The sequence below is a fragment of the Alosa pseudoharengus genome, unplaced genomic scaffold (assembly GCF_046254945.1).
Source record: "Alosa pseudoharengus isolate Yale_2024_CS ecotype anadromous, Long Island Sound unplaced genomic scaffold, YU_APseudo_1.1 YU_APseudo_1.1_scf_18, whole genome shotgun sequence".
Taxonomy (NCBI): domain Eukaryota; kingdom Metazoa; phylum Chordata; class Actinopteri; order Clupeiformes; family Clupeidae; genus Alosa; species Alosa pseudoharengus.
Genome location: NW_027468650.1, coordinates 17,039,980 through 17,059,676, shown reverse-complemented (window position 1 = coordinate 17,059,676; position 19,697 = coordinate 17,039,980). Strand labels below are relative to the sequence as shown.

The 19,697-nt window shown below is 46.4% G+C and overlaps 1 protein-coding gene across 1 annotated transcript in view; it reads right to left on the bottom strand.

The window, feature by feature from the left end:
• The window catches only part of ncam1b (neural cell adhesion molecule 1b), a 73,271-nt gene that overhangs the window by 6,982 nt on the left and 46,592 nt on the right, over window positions 1-19,697 (bottom strand). Inside the window, exons 14-18 of the mRNA XM_076291117.1 lie at window positions 19,335-19,460; window positions 18,577-18,591; window positions 18,310-18,342; window positions 11,779-11,903; window positions 10,905-11,085 (exon numbers count right to left, since the gene is read on the bottom strand). Of these exons, the coding sequence (XP_076147232.1) occupies window positions 10,905-11,085; window positions 11,779-11,903; window positions 18,310-18,342; window positions 18,577-18,591; window positions 19,335-19,460 (480 nt within the window). The remainder of the gene's footprint in view (window positions 1-10,904; window positions 11,086-11,778; window positions 11,904-18,309; window positions 18,343-18,576; window positions 18,592-19,334; window positions 19,461-19,697) is intronic.

Here is a 19,697-nt window from a genome sequence, read left to right as displayed (position 1 = left end):
GATGTAGAGGATCCCCCGTGGCATCGCCACGGAGACACACGTCCTCATTCTGAACCCCCCTGCTGAGCTTTAGCGGACTCGTGCCGCACAGCTCATCCCAGGGCTTCCGGAAACTTCCAGGGATCCCAGGAACCCTCTGAGAGTTCAGCAAGTGTTTGAGGTTCCCCAGGAGAACTAATTCGGGCCCGGAGTACACAGCGTTTCCATATTTAACACACACACACACACACACACACACAAACAAGCAGACGTGCCGTAGTAGAGTCTGTTCCAGAGCCCTGCTGTTTAGGCTTGTGTTGGTACACACTCCGGGATGCCATTTCATGACTCTTTTCAGTTAAAGCCATTACTGATAGCCATTTCATGACTCATCGTTTTTCAATCACTGCCATTACTGATTTCAGCACTCACCGTTTTTCAATTATCACTGTTACTGATGGCCATTTCATGACTCATCATGACACACACAAAGGAGCAATCCACAGGATACAAACACAACTAAAGCAGTCAACACATGAAACACAGTGGCGCTAGTCTCTACAGCTAGTCTGCTCTGTGTGTGTGTGTATGTTTACAAAGCTGGACATCTAATACGCAGCCTACTCACCAAAATGTACAGTGTGAGGAGAAGAATCTCCTCCAGACAACTACTCCACACTTTGCATCATCAGCCTGAGGAGCTTCAACAGGTAGCAGACACACACACACACACACACTAACACACACACACAAACGCACACTAATTTACACACACACACACTAACACACACACCTGCACGTACATCAGTGTATATTCATCAATATAGACATCAGTGTATACTCATCAATACAGACATCAGGGCGTGTTCATTTCTATGAACTTTAGCGCTTGCTAATTGTTAATTAAAACTATCCCAAATTATGCAATCTTTCTGGATGTTTATGTGTGTGTGTGTGTGTGTGTGTCTTATTCTGTAGGAGTGTGTTCACCTCATTTGCGTCACCTGTGTCAAACGCACTCCAGTGTGTGAGGCGGGGTGATCCCTATCCACACACACTCAGATAATCATGTCCGGGAGAACCCTCCTAATTATCTCTCCAGCTGATAATTATCGCTTTAAACGCCCCGTCCTTAATCTTGCAACTCCGGCTCTAAATGAAAGCCACTTCACTGACGGAAGCTGAGACGCTCTGGAGCAGGCATGACACCCACAATCAAATTATGTCAAAAAAATTTAATTATCCAGTGTGCTTACAGGCAAAGAGACTATCAGTCATAAAAAGTCTTTGATAACGTTGGCCAACGGGAAAGGAGGAACTGAGAAGTATGCTTTGTATTGCAAAATAAATTACAGATTCATTTGTTAAAAAGTTAAAGTTTTTCACAATTCATTTTACAGTTTTCATGAAAAAATAATTAGTTACAAATATTTTTTTTTTTATGTACAAAAACCACTTCAGCTTTCAGAGGAAATCCAATCATATCAAACATGTAGACCCAATCAGAGACAGTATTCAGATACTGCGGGCGTGGAGCATCACAGACCGGCGCAAGACACTGTACTACAACCAGAGATGGGACACCCGGCTTCAGAAATAAAGTAAAAGTCCTACCACATATTTGTTCCAACCATTCAGTAAAAACCTGCTGATTCTTATTAGCTTAACTCATCAGCCAGGTATCGTAACGCCTCCAATTATCACCACTTTCGTTCGAAAATTCTAAAACAACGATGTTTTTCAAAAATAACATTTGATAAATTAACCTTACATCTTTCAGTAGCCATAGGTGTGTAGATTTGAACAAAATCTGTTTTGATTCTTAACAGGAGCATTTACTGCCTGAAATATCCGATTTTGTTTACCACGCTTGGAGGTTAGTGCTGGCCTGGTGGGTCGCTTATTTAACAGCGTTTCAACAGCACATGAACGGTTAGACCGAGAATTCTCGTCATGAAATTAAAATTCCACTGGAGCTCCAAGCGGATGTGTACACGCAGCCTTACAACACTGTTTACAGCTCTTCGAGTCACGGTAAAATGTAATTTTTGGTACATAGCTAATTTAGATACACCTATGGTGTGGGTGCTTGCGTTTCTTTAGGAATCCGCCATCTTGGTTTGTATAGAAATGCATATTAAGTGACATATACACGCAAGACGGCGGAAATACGGGACCGACGGTAATAGGGGGAGTTCCGATAGATGAGCTAATTAGTGAAATCACATGTTTTAGGTGCACAGGTAGAACCAAAACATGGTAGGACATTTACTTTCTGAAGCCAGATTTCCCACCTCAGACTACAACACAGGAGACCAGGTCCAGAGACCGCAGTGAGACGTCCACCCCAGGACTCTCTCATCAGCTGTGTGTAACCATGCCAACGCCCTCAGGCAACACAGAGTCTGAGAGCTGAGAGGTGTATTGGATTGGTCACATTGGACAATGCTATGAGGATCCCCTGAAGGTATGTTTACATCTAGAGAGTCTTTAAGAGCTACTCGCTTTACCAGCAGCTGAACAGTGCCAGCTATCTCTCCACAACTGAATGCTATTGGTTCAGTGGCTGAACACTGACACATAGAGTCTATGGGCCAGGAAATACTCCAGCCTCGCACAGTAGTCTCTGAACACTGACTGGAACAGAAAAAGAAGAAGAAAAAAAAAATCTACAGAGGACAATTCCCACCTAAACTAGGAGTCAGAGAGAGAGAGAGAGGAAGAAAGAAAAACAGGGAAAGAACGAGAGGGAGAAAAAAGATCAGAGAAAGAAAGAAAGAGAGGGAGAGTGAGTCTGAGACCAGAAAAATGTCTGAGCAAAGATTAAGACAGATGCCGGCTATCAGAGCAGAGTGAGAGCGAGGGAGAGAGAGAGAGAGAGAACGAGAGAGGGAGGGAGTGTCTAGCACAGGCAGCAAGAGAATCAAAGTCAAGAGAAAAGCTGTCACAGATGCTAGGGACAATCAGAGCAGAAGAAGAGAGAGACAGAGGTGGAGAAGGGCTAACCCGCTAATAATGGGAGGGAGAATCAGAGCAGAAAGACAGAGGTTAAGACAAATGCTACCAGAGTCACAGCAGAAAATAAAGTGAGGCTAAAATAAATGCTAACAGTTATAATACAAAGAGTCAGAGCATCGAGAGAAAGAGTCAGATGGGCTAGTACAGATGCTAGCAGAGTCACCACATAGAGAGAGGGAGACAGGCTAGGACAGATACTAGTCAAGTCGTAGCAGAAATAGAGTGAGACAGGCTAGGACAGATGCTAGCCAAGTCGTAGCAGAAATAGAGTAAGACTGGCTAAGAGAGACGTTAGCGGAGTCACAGCAAAAATAGTGTAAGACAGGCTAGGAGAGACGTTAGCGGAGTCACAGCAGAAAGACTGATGCTAACACAGACACCAAAATAGCGGCTAGGGTGCAAGTGACAGAATATCCTCCCTGGGTGACTACACACAAAACAGCAAACATCAGGGTATACACACAAGGACATACACACACACACACAAACACACACACACAGAAAAATAGCATATAAACATGGTGGCGAGGACAGGGAGAAAGCATGCATCCAGGAGGAGATCCAGTCCAGGCCCCAGCAGAGTCAGGCGGGAGGCAAAGAACAAAAGGAGATAGAGAGAAAGGAAGACAATACAGGGGGTGTGAAAAGAGAAAGGGGAACAGAAAGAGAGGGAGATGGAGAAAGGAAGAGAATGAGGTGTGAAGATAAAGGAAGAGAATAAGAGAGAGAAAGAGAGGAATGGAAAAAGAAAGAGGTGAAGGGGGAAGGGGGAGGAAAGAAACAGAGCAAGTGAGGTATGGAAGGGAAGAGTGGATAAAAAGAACATGGAACGTGGAGAGAGAGAGGATAAAGGAAGACAGGAACACATGGGGAGAAGAGAGAAAAACAGACAGATGTCAAAATTCTCCTCCATACTGCTGAAAGTGGAGATAAATACAAATAAACACAAATACAACAGAAGAATCAAGAGGAAAACAAGACATGAAAACATTTGAGCCGCACATGTGACAAAGAAAATAAAAAAAACATCGGAAGCAGAGGGGGATGACGATGAAGAAGTGAGGAAGAGAGAATGATGTAGCTTATGAGAGCGTTAGGGAGAGAGAATGATGTAGCTTATGAGAGAATTAGGGAGAGAGAATGATGTAGCTTATGAGAGCGTATGAGGGCGTTAGAGAGAATGATGTGCTTATGAGAGCGATAGAGAGAATGATGCAGCTTATCAGAGCGTTAGGGAGAAAGATGGGCGTATGAGGGCGTTAGGGAGAATGATGTGCTTATGAGAGCGATAGAGAGAATGATGCAGCTTATCAGAGCGTTAGGGAGAAAGATGTGCTTATGAGGGCGTTAGGGAGAATGATGTGCTTATGAGAGCGATAGAGAGAATGATGCAGCTTATCAGAGCGTTAGGGAGAGAGAATGATGTAGCTTATGAGAACGTTAGGGAGAGAGAATGATGGCACAGCGCTGCAGTCGCCCCTGACCTGAACAAAACGCCTAATACCACTCACCACACAGAATTACACACACTAGTACACACACACAATTACTCAGCATCACATTTCCTACATCATTACAGTAGGTCAAGAACTAGCTGTTCTTACTAATGTGAGGTTAGTGGTCCACTGAAAGTGTTTAGCGGTAGCTGTGGTAGTGTGAGTGTAGCAGCCCACTGACAGTGTTTATCGCTAGCTGCTGATGCTAGTGTGAGTGTAGCAGCCCACTTACAGTGTTTATCACTAGCTGCTGATGCTAGTGTGAGTGTAGCAGCCCACTGACAGTGTTTATCGCTAGCTGCTGATGCTAGTGTGAATGTAGCAGCCCACTGACAGTGTTTATCGCTAGCTGCTGATGCTATTGTGAGTGTAGCAGCCCACTGACAGTGTTTATCGCTAGCTGCTGATGCTAGTGTGAGTGTAGCAGCCCACTGACAGTGTTTATCGCTAGCTGCTGATGCTAGTGTGAGTGTAGCATCCCACTGACAGTGTTTATCGCTAACTGCTGATGCTAGTGTGAGTGTAGTGTGAGTGTAGCAGCCTACTGACAGTGTTTATCGCTAGCTGCTGATGCTAGTGTGAGTGTAGCAGCCCACTGACAGTGTTTATCGCTAGATGCTGATGCTAGTATGAGTGTAGCAGCCCACAGACAGTGTTTATTGCTAGCTGCTGATGCTAGTGTGTGTAGCAGCCTACTGACAGTGTTTATCGCTAGCTGCTGATGCTAGTGTGAGTGTAGCATCCCACTGACAGTGTTTATCACTAACTGCTGATGCTAGTGTGAGTGTAGCAGCCTACTGACAGTGTTTATTGCTAGCTGTTGATGCTAGTGTGTGTAGCAGCCTACTGACAGTGTTTATCGCTAGCTGCTGATGCTAGTGTGAGTGTAGCAGCCTACTGACAGTGTTTATCCAAAGATTCTATAGTCAAACCGTCTCTGGTTTATCGCTAGCTGCTGATGCTAGTGTGAGTGTAGCAGCCTACTGACAGTGTTTATCGATAGCTGCTGATGCTAGTGTGAGTGTAGCAGCCCACTGTGGCAGCCTTTTATGACCCTTCCATTCCACTCATCTGAGAGATGCGTCCAGGGGGTCTAAAGCCAATAAGTCGTATGCTGCATTAGAGGCTTATTAAAAGGTTATTAGTCTGCAGTAAAACACTGTAAAACAGTTTTCAGCTGTTCAGCTTTAACCTAAATGTCTCTCGGCAGTACAGTATGTGTGTGTGTGTGTGTGTGCGCGCGTGCAAAAGCGTCTAAGTGCTCTCCTTGTGTGAGTGGTCACCCTGTCTCCTTAGTCTGTGTGTGTGTGTGTGTGTGTGTGTAAATGTCTGGGAAGTCTTCCTGTGTATCTGGCATACCTGTTTTCATGCACTGTGTGTGTGTGTGTGTGTGTGTGTGTGTGTGTGTGTGTGTGTGTGTGTGTGTGAAGGCAGCACTGCCTTTCCTGTACTGTTCATGTATGAGTCATCTCATTTTGTGAAGGAATACACTGCTGACCCTGCAACGTGTGTTTGTAAATGCTAGGAACCAGTAGTGCTTTTGTAGGTGGATTGTCAATTGATTTAATTGCTATAATAAAACTCTTGTATTGAAAATGTCAAGTCTCTTATTGTGTTTCTTTTTTTAAAGAGTTCTCACCAGAAAGACAGAATGTAATCAGTTACACTGCCGATCAATAACTAACCCATTCAAGAGTGGGAATGCTGCATAGCTACACATCACACTTGAGCCCTTGTGTGTGTGTGTGTGTGTCTCTGTGTGTGTGTGTGTGTGTGTGTGTGTGTGTGAGGACTGTTACCTCTAACAGTGAGTTATTTTGCAATCTCCCCTGAGAAAAGAGAGGGGAGTCTGTTAACAGCTGTGAAATCAGAATGTGGAATTGAATTCTAAATTAGAATTCAGAACAGGAACCATTAAAAAGTAATTTCACAGCAGGGCTCGTCAGAGTTGTCAGTAGTCTCTCTTGCAAACTAAGGATAATAATATTTCTGACAGTTTATTTTATATGCTCTGCACTACAAAAACCTTTCAGGCTAAGGTAGTCTTAAGATGTCTTAACTTATGTGTGTTTGTGTGTGTGTCTGTGTGTGAGTCCTAGCTTTATCTGTCAGAGATGTACAGCCAGCCTACTCTCACTTTGTGCCATTTACTAAAGCTGTGCGTGCATGCGTAGACACACACACACACACACACACACACACACACACACCTCAATTTATACAGTGCCTGGCTTCTCTGATTTCATACAGTGCCTGGGTTCCTAATTTAAGACTGCTGGATTGGGTCTAATCCGCCAAACCTTCCTCTCTCTCTCTGGCGCGCACGGCCGCACACACACACACACACTCACACAGTATCCTTCTCTCTCACAAATCTCTCTCTGTTTCTCTCTCTCTCTCTCACGCCCCCCCTGACGCCTGTGTTCAGGGTTGAGCTGGTGTCAGTGAGGTGGAAAGGTCTTTCATTGAAAAGGAGTTTCTAGAAATCCCCCAGTGTGGGTGCAGTGGAGCAGGATGGGAGAGAACAGGAGAAAGGAGAAAAGGGACCATTTAGAGCATCCCTTCAGCGCTATGACAGGCCAGTGTACCTCTCCACTCCTCCGCATCCACCTCTCTTCTCTTCCTCCTCTCCTCTCTCTCCCTCCTCCTCATCCTCCTCTCCTCTCTCCCCCCTCCTCATCCACTTCTCTTCTCCTTCACTCACCCTCCTATATCTCCACTCCTCTTTCATCTCTTCCTTATCCACCTCTCTTCTCCTCTCCTCCCCATCCACATCTCTTATCTTCCTCTCCCTCCTCCTCATCTACCTCTCTTCTCTCCTCCTCTACTACTTCTCTTCTCTTTCAATCACCCTCCTACATCTCCTCTCCTCTCTCTCCTCTCCCTTCCCCTCTCTCACCTCTCCTCTCTCCCTCATCCACCTCTCTTCTCCTCCTTTCCTCTCGTGTCCTCCCTCTCTCTCCTTTGGCTCCTCCCTCCTCCTCTTCTTCTGAGAGCCTGATCCATCTTAGTCCTCTGTTGCCTAGACCCATAAATCAGCTCAAATGAAACCTGACAACTAGAGCTGGAGTGGAGAGTCTAAAACACACACACTCACCTGCGTCTCTCTCTCTCTCTAACACACACACTCACCTGCGTCTCTCTCTCTCTCTCTCTAACACACACAATCACCTGCGTCTCTCTCTCTCTCTAACACACACACACACACACACACACACACGTACACACTCACCTACGTCTCTCTCTCTCACACACACACGCACACACTCACCTACGTCTCTCTCTCTCGTTTTCTCTCTCTCTCACACACACACGCACACACTCACCTATGTCTCTCTCTCTATTTTAGTATCATGTTCAGTGTTTCCCACAGAATTGGATTCAATTTGTGGCGGTAGCTGACTTTGACAAGGGGGGGGGGGGGGGTATTAAGATCGTCTTGGTAGTGTATAGGTCTAATTGAGTGCCTGTCACTTTAAGACGTTTGGGGGAACCCTTGCAATTGTAACACAGTTGAAAGGCTGCTGATGTGTGGATGCGATTCATAACGTTTTCTACATAGTTAAAATAAAGGTTCGTACTTCTCCTTGGGACAAGCACTTTTGAATTTTGGAAAACACTTTTCCATTTACATCGGGATTTTGCAAACATTCATGAACAAATTTGCGCAGCATGGTCACGATGCTAAGCGGATTTAATAGCAATTTAGCCAGAGATCTTCTATGCAATGCTTCTATGTGGCAACAACAATCCTTCAGCAATCGTGAATATTTTGTTAAATGCACATGCAGAGGAGTGGGGCAGCGGGCTACGAGAGAGAGCGGGGCGGGGCAAGGAAAGGCTGCGTGCGTAAAAAGCGCCGCTCAATGGCAATGCAAGGATTTGACCTTATATTTCATTTAAATTAAATTAAATTAAACATAGAATATTCATCTGTGGCGGCCGATTTTCATTTCGTGGCGCCCCGCCACAGATTAGTCAATGTATGGGAAACACTGATGTTTATCTTCTACTGTCTCTATTGTACAGTGGAGTTTTTTATATAAGTATATTACTTTTTCTGCTGTAACTGCATGTTGTGTGTGATGTCTGTATGCTACTGAGACCTTGAATTTCCCCTTGAATTTCCCCTATCTATCTATCTATCTATCTATCTATCTCTTTAACACACACACACTCACCTACGTCTCTCTCTCACACACACACACACGCACGCACGCACACACTCACCTACGTCTCTCTCTCTCTCGCTCTCTCTTTAACACACACACACGCACTCACCTACGTCTCTCTCTCTCTCTCTCTCTCTCTCTCTCTCACACATACACACACACTCACCTACGTCACTCTCTCTCTCTCTCCTCTCTCTCACACACACGCACACACTCACCTACGTCACTCTCTCTCTCTCTCCTCTCTCTCTCTCTCACACACACGCACACACTCACCTACGTCTCTCTCTCTTTCTCACTCTCTTTTTAACACACACACATACACACCCGCACACTCAGACACACTACTACTTTTTTACACACACACACACACACACACACACACACACACAGACTCACCAGTTTCTTACACTCTCTCTAACACACACCTGCGCCTCTCAGTCAGCTAGTGCTTAGAGGCTAATCAATTACCTTCTACTCACCCACCAAGAGAGAGCTCTCAGATCACTGCTCTTAGATGCTGCAGCTGTTTCAATTCAAGCTGTGTACCTGCATCTCCCAGAGAAAAAACACACCGCCTCTCTTGGGTATAACTCTAATAAGCCTGACATTTTCAACGCAGCACTAACTTTCCAGTCTGACTCGTTCTCTGCGTTTCTTATAAATCCTAAGATGATTTGTATTCCTGGAATGCAGGAACAGAGAGTGGAGTTCTTTTCTATCGCCATACGAACACTGCTGTAAAGCGGCGTCTCCATACGAACACTGCTGTAAAGCGCCCTCCCCATACGAACACTGCTGTAAAGTGCCGTCTCCATACGAACACTGCTGTAAAGCGCCCTCCCCATACGAACACTGCTGTAAAGTGCCGTCTCCATACGAACACTGCTGTAAAGCGCCCTCCCCATACGAACACTGCTGTAAAGTGCCGTCTCCATACGAACACTGCTGTAAAGCGCCCTCCCCATACGAACACTGCTGTAAAGTGCCGTCTCCATACGAACACTGCTGTAAAGCGCCCTCCCCATACGAACACTGCTGTAAACCGCCATCTCCATATGAACACTGCTGTAAACCGCCATCTTTATTATGAACACTGTTGTAAAGTGCCGTTTACACACTAACGCTGCTGTAAAGCTTGTGTTGCTGAAGTGCAAGTGCTTGAGCGCTAGCTGCAGCACTAGCACTCCGATTAAGGGCCTGTGTCACTACTACTGCGCTAGCTGTAGCATTTCCAGTTAGAGCCTGTATCATCACTGCTATGATAGCGCTTATGTTAGCATTTCCACTTAGAGCCTGTACCATCACTGCTATAATACAGCTATTATACAGCATTCCAATTTAGAGCCTGTCACTTCTGTTTCACCAGTGCTAGCTGTAACATTTCCATTGACAGCCTGTGCCACTGCAGTGTAAGGGCTAGCATTAGCATTAGCATTCTCGGCTTGTTACAGAGTGGATCGCTTTGCGCCACTCACAGTGGTTGATGCTTAGTTAGAAGAACCCTAAGTTAGAGTTAGGGTTACTGTGCAGAAGCTGTTAAGAGTTGGTCCGAGACCAGTCCAGTGGAGGTGTCATATGCATCGGTGAGTTGAGCTAAGATGACAGTTCCCATGTGTGGGTGTTACTGCCTCCATGCGTGAGTGTGTGTGAGTCACCTTGTGATGCAAGGGGAGGGAATGTCCTTGCCCGTGTGAGTGTGTGTGTGTGTGTTTGGGAGTGTACTTGTAGAGGTGTGTAAGGTCCCACAGAGAAGAGGTGGGCTGTTGCTGTTGCTATCTCATAGAGGGAAAGCAGAAATAGCCATTTATGTGTGTTCATGTGTCTGTGTGTGTGTGTGTGTGTGTGTGTGTGTGTGTGTGTGTGTGTGTGTATGACTGTCTGCATGGTGTATGGTGTGTGTGTGTGTGTGTGTGTGTTTGTCTGGCATTGCAACAGACTGCTGTGATTCTGGACAGAGGAAGTTGTGTGTATTCCTATATAAAGAATAAAAGTATGAATGTGTGTGTGTGCCTGGTGTTGGTGTGGAGGCGGGCTCTGCTGCAGTTCTGAATGAGAGGGCACCTGGCGCGAATTTGCCCTGTGTGTGTGTGTGTGTGTGTGTGTGTGTGTGTGTGCGTGCCTGGTGTGGAGGCGGGCTCTGCTGCAGTCCTGAGCGAGAGGGCGCCTGGTGGGGATTTACTCTGTGTGTGTGTGAGTGTGAGTGTGTGTGTGTATGTGTGTATGCGTGCGTACGTACCTGGCGTGGCGGCTGGCTCTGCTGCAGTCCTGAACGACAGGTTGCCTGGCGGGGATTTGCCCTGTATGTTCTCTGCCACCACCAGCACGTCATAGTCGGTGTCCCAGTCCAGCCCGTTCAGCAAGGCGTACTCACTGCCACCGGGCATGCGCATCTCCTGCTTCCACTCCGACGACTTCTTCTGCACCACACAACAACACACACACACACAACACACACACAACACACACACACAACACAACACAACACACACACACACAAAACACACACACACACACACACATACAACACACACACACACACACGAACACAGAGACACTCATGAGCATATACTGTACATACACACAGAATGTAAATATGTGTTTGTCTTGACTGTGTGTATCAGGTAGGGCTGTCACTTTTGTGAAAAAAAAATCCTGTTCAATTTTTGAGACATAAGTGTTCATTGAATCGATTGTAAAATCGATTTTCCATGTCTAAAGACGTCTCCATTTTCAAGGCCAAATATAGGCCAATCCACGGACAGTCTAACAGGCATTAAAATCGATTTCCTATTTTAGTTTTCGAAACTTGTGTTAGTTGGTCCAACGTAAAGTGACAGCCTATCAGGGTTAGTGTGATGCTGTGTGTGTGTATAATTTAGCATTGTACCTGACCAAAATGAGCAAAGTGAGTGTGTGAGCATGTATACGTAGTGTGTAAAGGGTGTGTGTGTATGTATGGGCCCAACCGCTTTGTACCTGACCAGTGTGATGGGTCTGTGTGTGTGTGTGTGTGTGTATGTGTGCAAGACTCACCGCTTTGTACCTGACCAGGTAGTGTAATGGGTCTGTGTGTGTGTGTGTGTGTGTGTGTGTATGTGTGCAAGACTCACCGGTTTGTACCTGACCAGGTAGTGTGTGATGGGTGAGCCTCCATCGTCCTGTTTGATCCAGGTGACCTTGAAGGTGTTTCCCTGTGGCTGCAGAATTCCCTTCAGCTTAGGGGTGTTGGGCTCTCCTGAAAACCACACACACACACAGTTAGAAACACTCCAACACACACATGGAGCCTTGGGGGGCTCTTAGCAACAGCTGTTGCATTTGCCATTTGGGGTCATGTTAGTCCAAACTGGGAATCAAACAGAACACTTGTGGTGCACTGCTTGTAAACAGTGAAAAGTGTAAAAGTAAATGGAACAGTTGTGGTGTAAACAGTGCAACCAGCAAACACGTCATCACAGACAGCTGATGCTGGTAAATTCCGTTTGTGATTTAGTCATCAAAGATTTGCTAGCTTTAATAACAAGGCTACAATTATCACCCTGCTGTCAAACCTGCGTGTGCTTTTATTCTATCTATTTGGCTTTTATCCAAAACAACTTACAGACGTAAATTATCACAGGGCCAGTCCCCCCCCCTCCGAGCAACTCAGGGGTGTGCCTTGCTCAAGGGCACAACGGTGACAGCTGAGAATCACTAAACTACTACACTGGGGTGCGTTTCCCAAAAGCATAGTTGCTAACCTGTTGGCAATGGGAAATTGCATTGCAACCAACAAAGTTGCTACAGTAACTTAGTTAGCAACTATGCTTTTGAGAAACGCACCCCTGAGTGTATGCGCGAGGGGGGGTCATCATGGGTTCACGGCACAGTGTGTGTATACAGCAGAGTTTTGAGAGTGTTTGTCTATGATGAGCTTAAAGTGTGTGTGCATGTTAATGAGTGCACTGGGCCACTCTAGCAGTGATCCACCAGGCTGTGGTTAACGCCACGGCAGCCATTAGCAGCACTGCTGTCCATGCCACGCATGTGTCCTTATGTGTGATTGTGTTTCCACATGTGTGTGTGTGTGTGTCCATGTGTGAGTATTTTAGAGTCCATGAGTGTGTCTGGGTGTGTGAGAGTGTGTCCTCAGCTGGCATCAGCAAAGCAATTAGCAAGTCTTGATGAGTACACGCTTGATGAGGCTTGTCACAGCTGACAAAGACACACCCATTAGCACAGCTGGAGCCTGGAGTGTGTATGTGTGTGTGTGGTGAGCATATGAATAAATGTATGTGTGACGATACACTGTCATTATCAGCTTTATTTTTCTTTCAGTATCTCGGACATTTCCACATCCAATGTGTGTGTGTGTGTGTGTGTGAGAGAAAGAGTAAAGTGAAGTGTGTTAAAAAGGATAAAGTTCCTATGCACAGCCTTCCAGGTGCTGTCGTCAATAAGATTAAAAAAAGTGAAGGATCACCGCACACCGGTGGATTTACTTTGGTGGTTTATTTTTCAGTGAACGACGTGTTTCACCAATGCTTCATCATCAGGTTCACTCTTCACATGCCACCGACAGGTGATATAGGTGATTTACCAGGTCACATCTAATAGGTGTGGTCATGTGACCTGGTAAATCACTTATATCACCTGTCGGTGGCATGTGAAGATTAATGGGTCAGATAAATTGCACAACAGTGTGCATCCCCTGTATCTACCGCTGCTGACCATCAGAGGGAGACCATCCTATCCTCATCTACGTGTCAATGAAGACGTGAGGAGAAGAGGAGGGGAGAGGAGGAGCAGAGAGGAAAGGAGGAGCAGAGAGGAGAGGAGGAGCAGAGATGAGAGGAGGAGCAGAGAGGAAAGGAGAGGAGGAGCAGAGATGAGAGGAGGAGCAGAGAGGAAAGGAGAGGAGGAGCAGAGATGAGAGGAGGAGCAGAGAGGAAAGGAGAGGAGGAGCAGAGAGGAAAGGAGAGGAGGAGCAGAAAGGAAAGGAGAGGAGGAAGAGAGGAGAAAAGGGTAAGAGAAAGGAAGAGAGGAGTGGAGATTAGGGCATAAGGAGAGAGAGGAAGAGGAGCAGAGAGGAAATGAGAGGAGCTAAGAGGAGGGGAGAGAAAGGAAGAGAGGAAGAGCAGAAAGGAGAGGAGGGATGGAGGAGAGGAGAAAAGGGGAGGAGAGAAAAGGAAGGAAGAGGAGGAATGGAGGAGAGAAGAGAGGAGAGAAAGGATGAGGAGAGGCAGAGAGGAGCCTGACGATGAGAGGGAGCGGCTCCTCAGCATCTTTGTGCACCCAGCTGGAGCCCACTGATGAAGAGCACTCTGAAGAGTGTGTGTGCACCTTTAAACAGGAAGTGTGCTTTGAAACACACTCTTTAGTCGGTGGAGTGGTGTCAGCGCTGCAGGAGACAGACACGTGAGGAGAGAGCAGACATGGGGTAGGAGGATGAGAAGAGGAGGAGAGGAGAGAGGAGGAGTGGGGTAGACGACAGAGAAGAGACGCGCAATCTCAGGCCTGGCATGACGGCCAATACCTCCTCTTGAACGTTACGACTGGATGCGTTTCCATGACGGCCAGCATCTCATCTCGACAATTACGACTGGATGCGTTTTCTGCTTGGTTTGTCTCTTTCCCCCTCCTCATTGTAGTCTTGATTTGGGGGTCTTGGCTGTTACTTTAACATGTTTTTTCACGTGAATAAATCCCATGGCTTAAGTATTGTAGAAGGTGTTAGAATTTTTTTAGAATTGTCAGGGTCTTGTTCATCCCACAGAGAATGGGTGAGTGAGTATGTGTGTGTGTGTGTGTGTCTGTGTGTGAGAGAGAAAGTAAAGGTTCACCCCACAGGGAGCCAGTGAGTGTGTGTGTATGTGTGTGTACAGCTAGTGTTGATGCATGGCCACCCACGGGGGGAGTGTAACACGGGACGTTCACCTCCTCTCACGCTGAAAGGAGTCGGGATGTTCACCTCCTCTCACGCTGAAAGGAGTCGGGACGTTCACCTCCTCTCACGCTGAAAGGAGTCGGGAGGTTCAAAGCCGTCTCAGGTTTTTACTCTGTCTGAGCTGGTTATAAATACCAACGGGGCTGCGTCCCAATCAGCTCACAGAGGGATGAAAGGGACGTGTGTGTGTGTGTGTGTGTGTGTGTGTGTGTGGGACATGAAAGCGCAAGTGTCCGCTCTGAAGGCAGCCGGTAGGCAGGCAGGCTGTCCCAGAGGAGACGAGTGGAGGAGAGGAGAGCTACGCCACACGAACAACGTTATGTGACGGAGACGCGTTTGATGCTCCTCGCTGCAGGACGCCACCGAGACTCACGACTCCGAGAATCACGACGAGTTAGACCTCACACACCCTCAAACACACTGCCAGGGGTGCCCAACCTCAGATGTTGTAATATCCCACATATCCCATATATCAATTTACAGGAAGCTCAACTACACCCCCTGCCCTCATACTGTGTGTGTGTGTGTGTGTGTGTGTGTGTGTGTGTGTGTGTGTGTGTGCAGTGAGTGGCAGGATGAATTAAATTAAACAAATAAAACAATCAAACCAAAAATCAAATGATGCATTTGTGAAATTTGACATGCACTCATCAGGTGAGATGGAGATGTTTACCTTCTGTTTGTGTGTGTGTGTGTGAGATGTTTACCTTCAGCTTTGACCCGACGGAGATAGTGCCAGCATCATGCAAGTCACATGACAGAGTCACAGGACATGCGTGTACGCACACACGCATGCACATGATTGGTGGAAAGGAAAACGGAAGAGGTGACATGGAAAACACAAAAGAAAAAAAACAACAACAGACTTCAGACATGAACAACAACAAAAACATGGACAAGAAACAAGCAAGGAATCAAGCAGACATTTAGGGCCACCAATCGCGGTTTTTTTGCGCTAATAGCGCCATCAACCTCATTTTCAGAGAGCTTCGGTCAAGTGTTTATTGTTGCTAGGTTACGCTCGTCGAGAGATAAGTGACATTGACGAGCCCAGCGCTGTTCTAAAAGTTGAACAGATTTCAACTTTCAGCGCCCTGAACACTGCAGGAAAAAAAACGGTCAGCGCCAAAGGCGAGGCGAGGGCGCTTAGCGATGTGAACGCTGAACTTCACAGGATTTGTATAGAAAACAGCCGCAGTCGGCGCACAAAAAGCGTGATTGGTGGACACAGGCCCTAAATCTTCACGTCACAAACATCAACACGCCCCCCAATAGCAACCAGCTGCCGTGCAACAAGTGCTATCTGGGGAAGAACCAAACAGAACATTACAGAACTCAACACAACAGAACAAACAACAGAACACAGGAGAACAGGTTAAGCTGACACTTCTGGAGAACACAGAACACAGGAGAACAGGTTAATCTGACACTTCTGGAGAACAAAGGGGGGGGGGGGGGGCAAGTGACATGGAGAACCTCAGAGAGCCAAAAAGTCAGAGGGGCATTTTTTCTGTTCAGGGGTAAAAAACGAGACCCTCTGCAGTCCCACGCTCCGAGTGAAGACCTTTATTGTCAGAGTGCATTGTGGGAGCAGCGATGGCAGAGTGGACGCATACTCTCTCTCTCCGCTCCGAGTGAAGACCTTAATTGTCAGAGTGCATTGTGGGAGCAGCGATGGCAGAGTGGACGCATACTCTCTCTCTCCCTCCTGGCCTGTTGCACTGCCCTCTCTCTCCTCTCCGCAGCAGTGAGCTGCTTGCCAACGAACATTTCAGATTTCAAAAAGCCTCCTCTCCTCTCAAAGTAATTCACTCTGACGTGCTGCTGATAACATAGTTCCACATCCCTCCACATAACGCACACACACACACAGCAAAGACATTAGCGTGTGTAAATATGCATGAGAAAATATGAGGGAGGAATCTTTGCTAACAGAGTTGGTATTGACTTGACTTCAGAGAAGACAGGAGGCTCAGAGGAAACTCTGGAGTCTGGATTCAGCACAGGACCTGGAGTTGTGCAGCTGGACACCAACAGGGTCTGTGCTAAACTCTGGAGTCTGGATTCAGCACAGGACCTGGAGTTGTGCAGCTGGACACCAACAGGGTCTGTGCTAAAATCTGGAGTCTGGAGCTGGACAGAGGGGAGGGGAACATGATGCTGAGACAAACGCTGCTTTCAGACCTACGTGTGAGTCCGCATGTTTTTGGGATGTCAAGCGGTTGGGCCGTATATCTGAACAACATAACAGGCTATTTAGAATTCCGAACTTAACCGGCTTTTACACTACTCCCCTCCTAGTATTTCCGACGGACATTATGCAAATGAGCTTGTGTCTGAACAAAGCAAAGAACTTTCAGAGATTCTGTTCATGTGTGTGTTGAACTATGTTTAACCTGTTCAACCACGCAGAGATTCTGTTCATGTGCGTCGGTGTCGTTTACACATAATGTCCGCAGGTTAGCATCATATCTGAATCACCCGAAGGGTCAGACCTTCATTTAACAAAGATCCGCATATACTGCGGAGGTTGCATCTGAAAGCAGCTACTCTGTGTGTGTGTGTGGGGGGGTGTATGTGTTTGCATTATTTACACTCTTTCTATTCATTTCACCATGAACTGGAAAAACAACATGTGACGCAAGCACAGCAGAAAGCTCAGATGCTATTCTGAGGCAATGTGTGTGTGTGTGTGTGTGTGTCTGTGTGAGAGAGAGGGTAAGCAGTTTCCCTCAGTGCATAGCCCTGTACTGTCTCCCTGTTTTCTTTCCCCTGATCATCAGTGCATAAACTTACACTGACCTCCATAACCTTTGACCTTGGGGTCACCTCTGGCTTTGATCCCTCTTCCCATATATCTGTTCAGATATTCCTCATGGTGTTTGCTCTCTCTGGGGCCGTGGTGTTAAAAAAGTGTGTTTCATAACAGAACGTTGTGGCACTCTAACAATGTGTGTATGCCTGTGTGTGTGTGTGTGTGTGAGTGTGTGTGTGTCTGTGTATACAACAGAACACTAAAACTGTGTGTTACATCATATAATAGAGTTGTGTACGGTATATAGGGGTGTGTTCAAATGTTGATGAGTTTGTGTGAATGTGTGAGGGAGCACTGGAACTGTGGGTGTCCTAACAGTGCCAACTGTTTGTGTGTGTATGTGTGTGTGCCAGACTGTCTGTGTCTTGCTTCGTTAGACGGCGTGGCCTTAATGAGAGGATGTTCTTCTTCAGATCCAAATGAAGCCGCTGAACCTCTCTTTGGGGCTCTGGACCACATGTACACACACACACACACACACACACCACTCACTGGGGTTCAGTCTGGGGTAACATGTACACAATTCTGGCTCCACTAACCCTACACACACACACACACACACACACAAACACCACAGCAAAGGGGGGAAAACACGGATTCCGGAACACCTCTTTTACATACATTCAGCTACATACTTGCACAATGTACTTACTATATATATATATATATATATATAGTCTGTGTGTCTCACACTGCCGTTTACTTTTTAAATCTCTTTTTTTGTCTTTCTTTCTTTTTTTTTTTAATTGAGGAATTTTGTGAACAGACAGTAACCGGAACGCTCCAATCAGGTCGTCATGACAACTGCGTTCATCCAAACGGGCTCGTTAGCTCATTTGCTGATGTGTGTAACCATAATTGTGCGCGTAACGAGATAATGGGCGTGAAAATGGAACAAACCTGTGCCCTCGCCGAAGAAGTGGAACATGCCATCTGGTGCATGCACACACACACACACACACACGCTGAAACATCTCACCTCTGAACACAAGCAGGTCATTCATGTTAAGCTAAGGGAGTCAGGCTGAATAGCCCTAACATGATTTAGATCAGAAATGACTACGAAACACTAACAAACCATGACCAGATAGCTAAGTGACAAATGAATATCAAATGAACAATGCTAACTGCTAATCACTCACAGACTGAATCCTATCAGGCACTTACTTGAATAAGAGTAGCCTGAGAGATCCCCAGGCATCAACAAAACACAGATGAGGAAAGAAACACATGAAAAAATCTAATGATTTCATAATATTCAGTGGGGGGGGGGGCTTGTTGGGGGGACTGAAAGCAAAATAAGTGTATGTGTATGCGTATGTTTGTTAATGTGTGTGTGAATTTGTGTGTGTGTTTGTGTGTGTGTGTATGTTTGTTAGTGTATGTGTGTGTGTGTGTTTGTTAGTGTCTAGTCCATGCATGACATGTATGCATGCAGATAAAGCTGTCACTAAGCAAGCGGGATGACTGCCTGCGCCTCCTCACTACTGGCCACCAGAGGGCACTGCAGCTCAGTGCAGCAGAGCAGCCGTCTGGCACACTATCAGCCCTGAGGCAGGAGCAGCCGCTCCACACACACACTCGCAAAGCTCAGTGTGTGTGTGTGTGTGTGTGTGTGTGTGTGTGTGTGTGTGTGAGTGTGTGTGTGTGTGAGAGAGAGAGAGAGAGAGAGAGAGACAGGGAAATAGTATGTGTAGGCTTGTGTTATGCGTATGTGTATGTTTTCCTCGCTGTGTATAACTATGAAATGTTTTTAACATGTGTAAGGATTTTTCTGTGTTTATGTGTGAATATGTGCACACCTTATCATGCAACTGCTAGTGACATCCTTATTCATGTCAGTGTTTGTCTGTGTGTGTGTGTGTGTGTGTTTACGTGTGTATGTTTGTGTGTTTGTGTGTGTGTGTGTGTGTGTGTTTACTTACGGACAGGCTCCGTCTTAAAGACAGTAGGCAGACTGCTCTCCCCCTCGCCCTTGCCATTGATGGCAGACATCCGTACCTCGTAGTGCGTTTCTGGCTTCAGACCAGTGATAGTGATAGTGCTCACGCCTGCTGTGGAGCCAACACATGCGCACACACACACACACACACACACGCACACACACACAGAGAAAGAGATGTTATGCCAGTAGACTTCAGGCTAGCGATGGTGCTCACAGGAGACATAACAAAACACACACACACACACACACACACACACACATTAACACAGCCACATTAAACAATCTATAGTATAGTATATATACTCTTTTGATCCCGTGAGGGAAATTTGGTCTCTGCATTTAT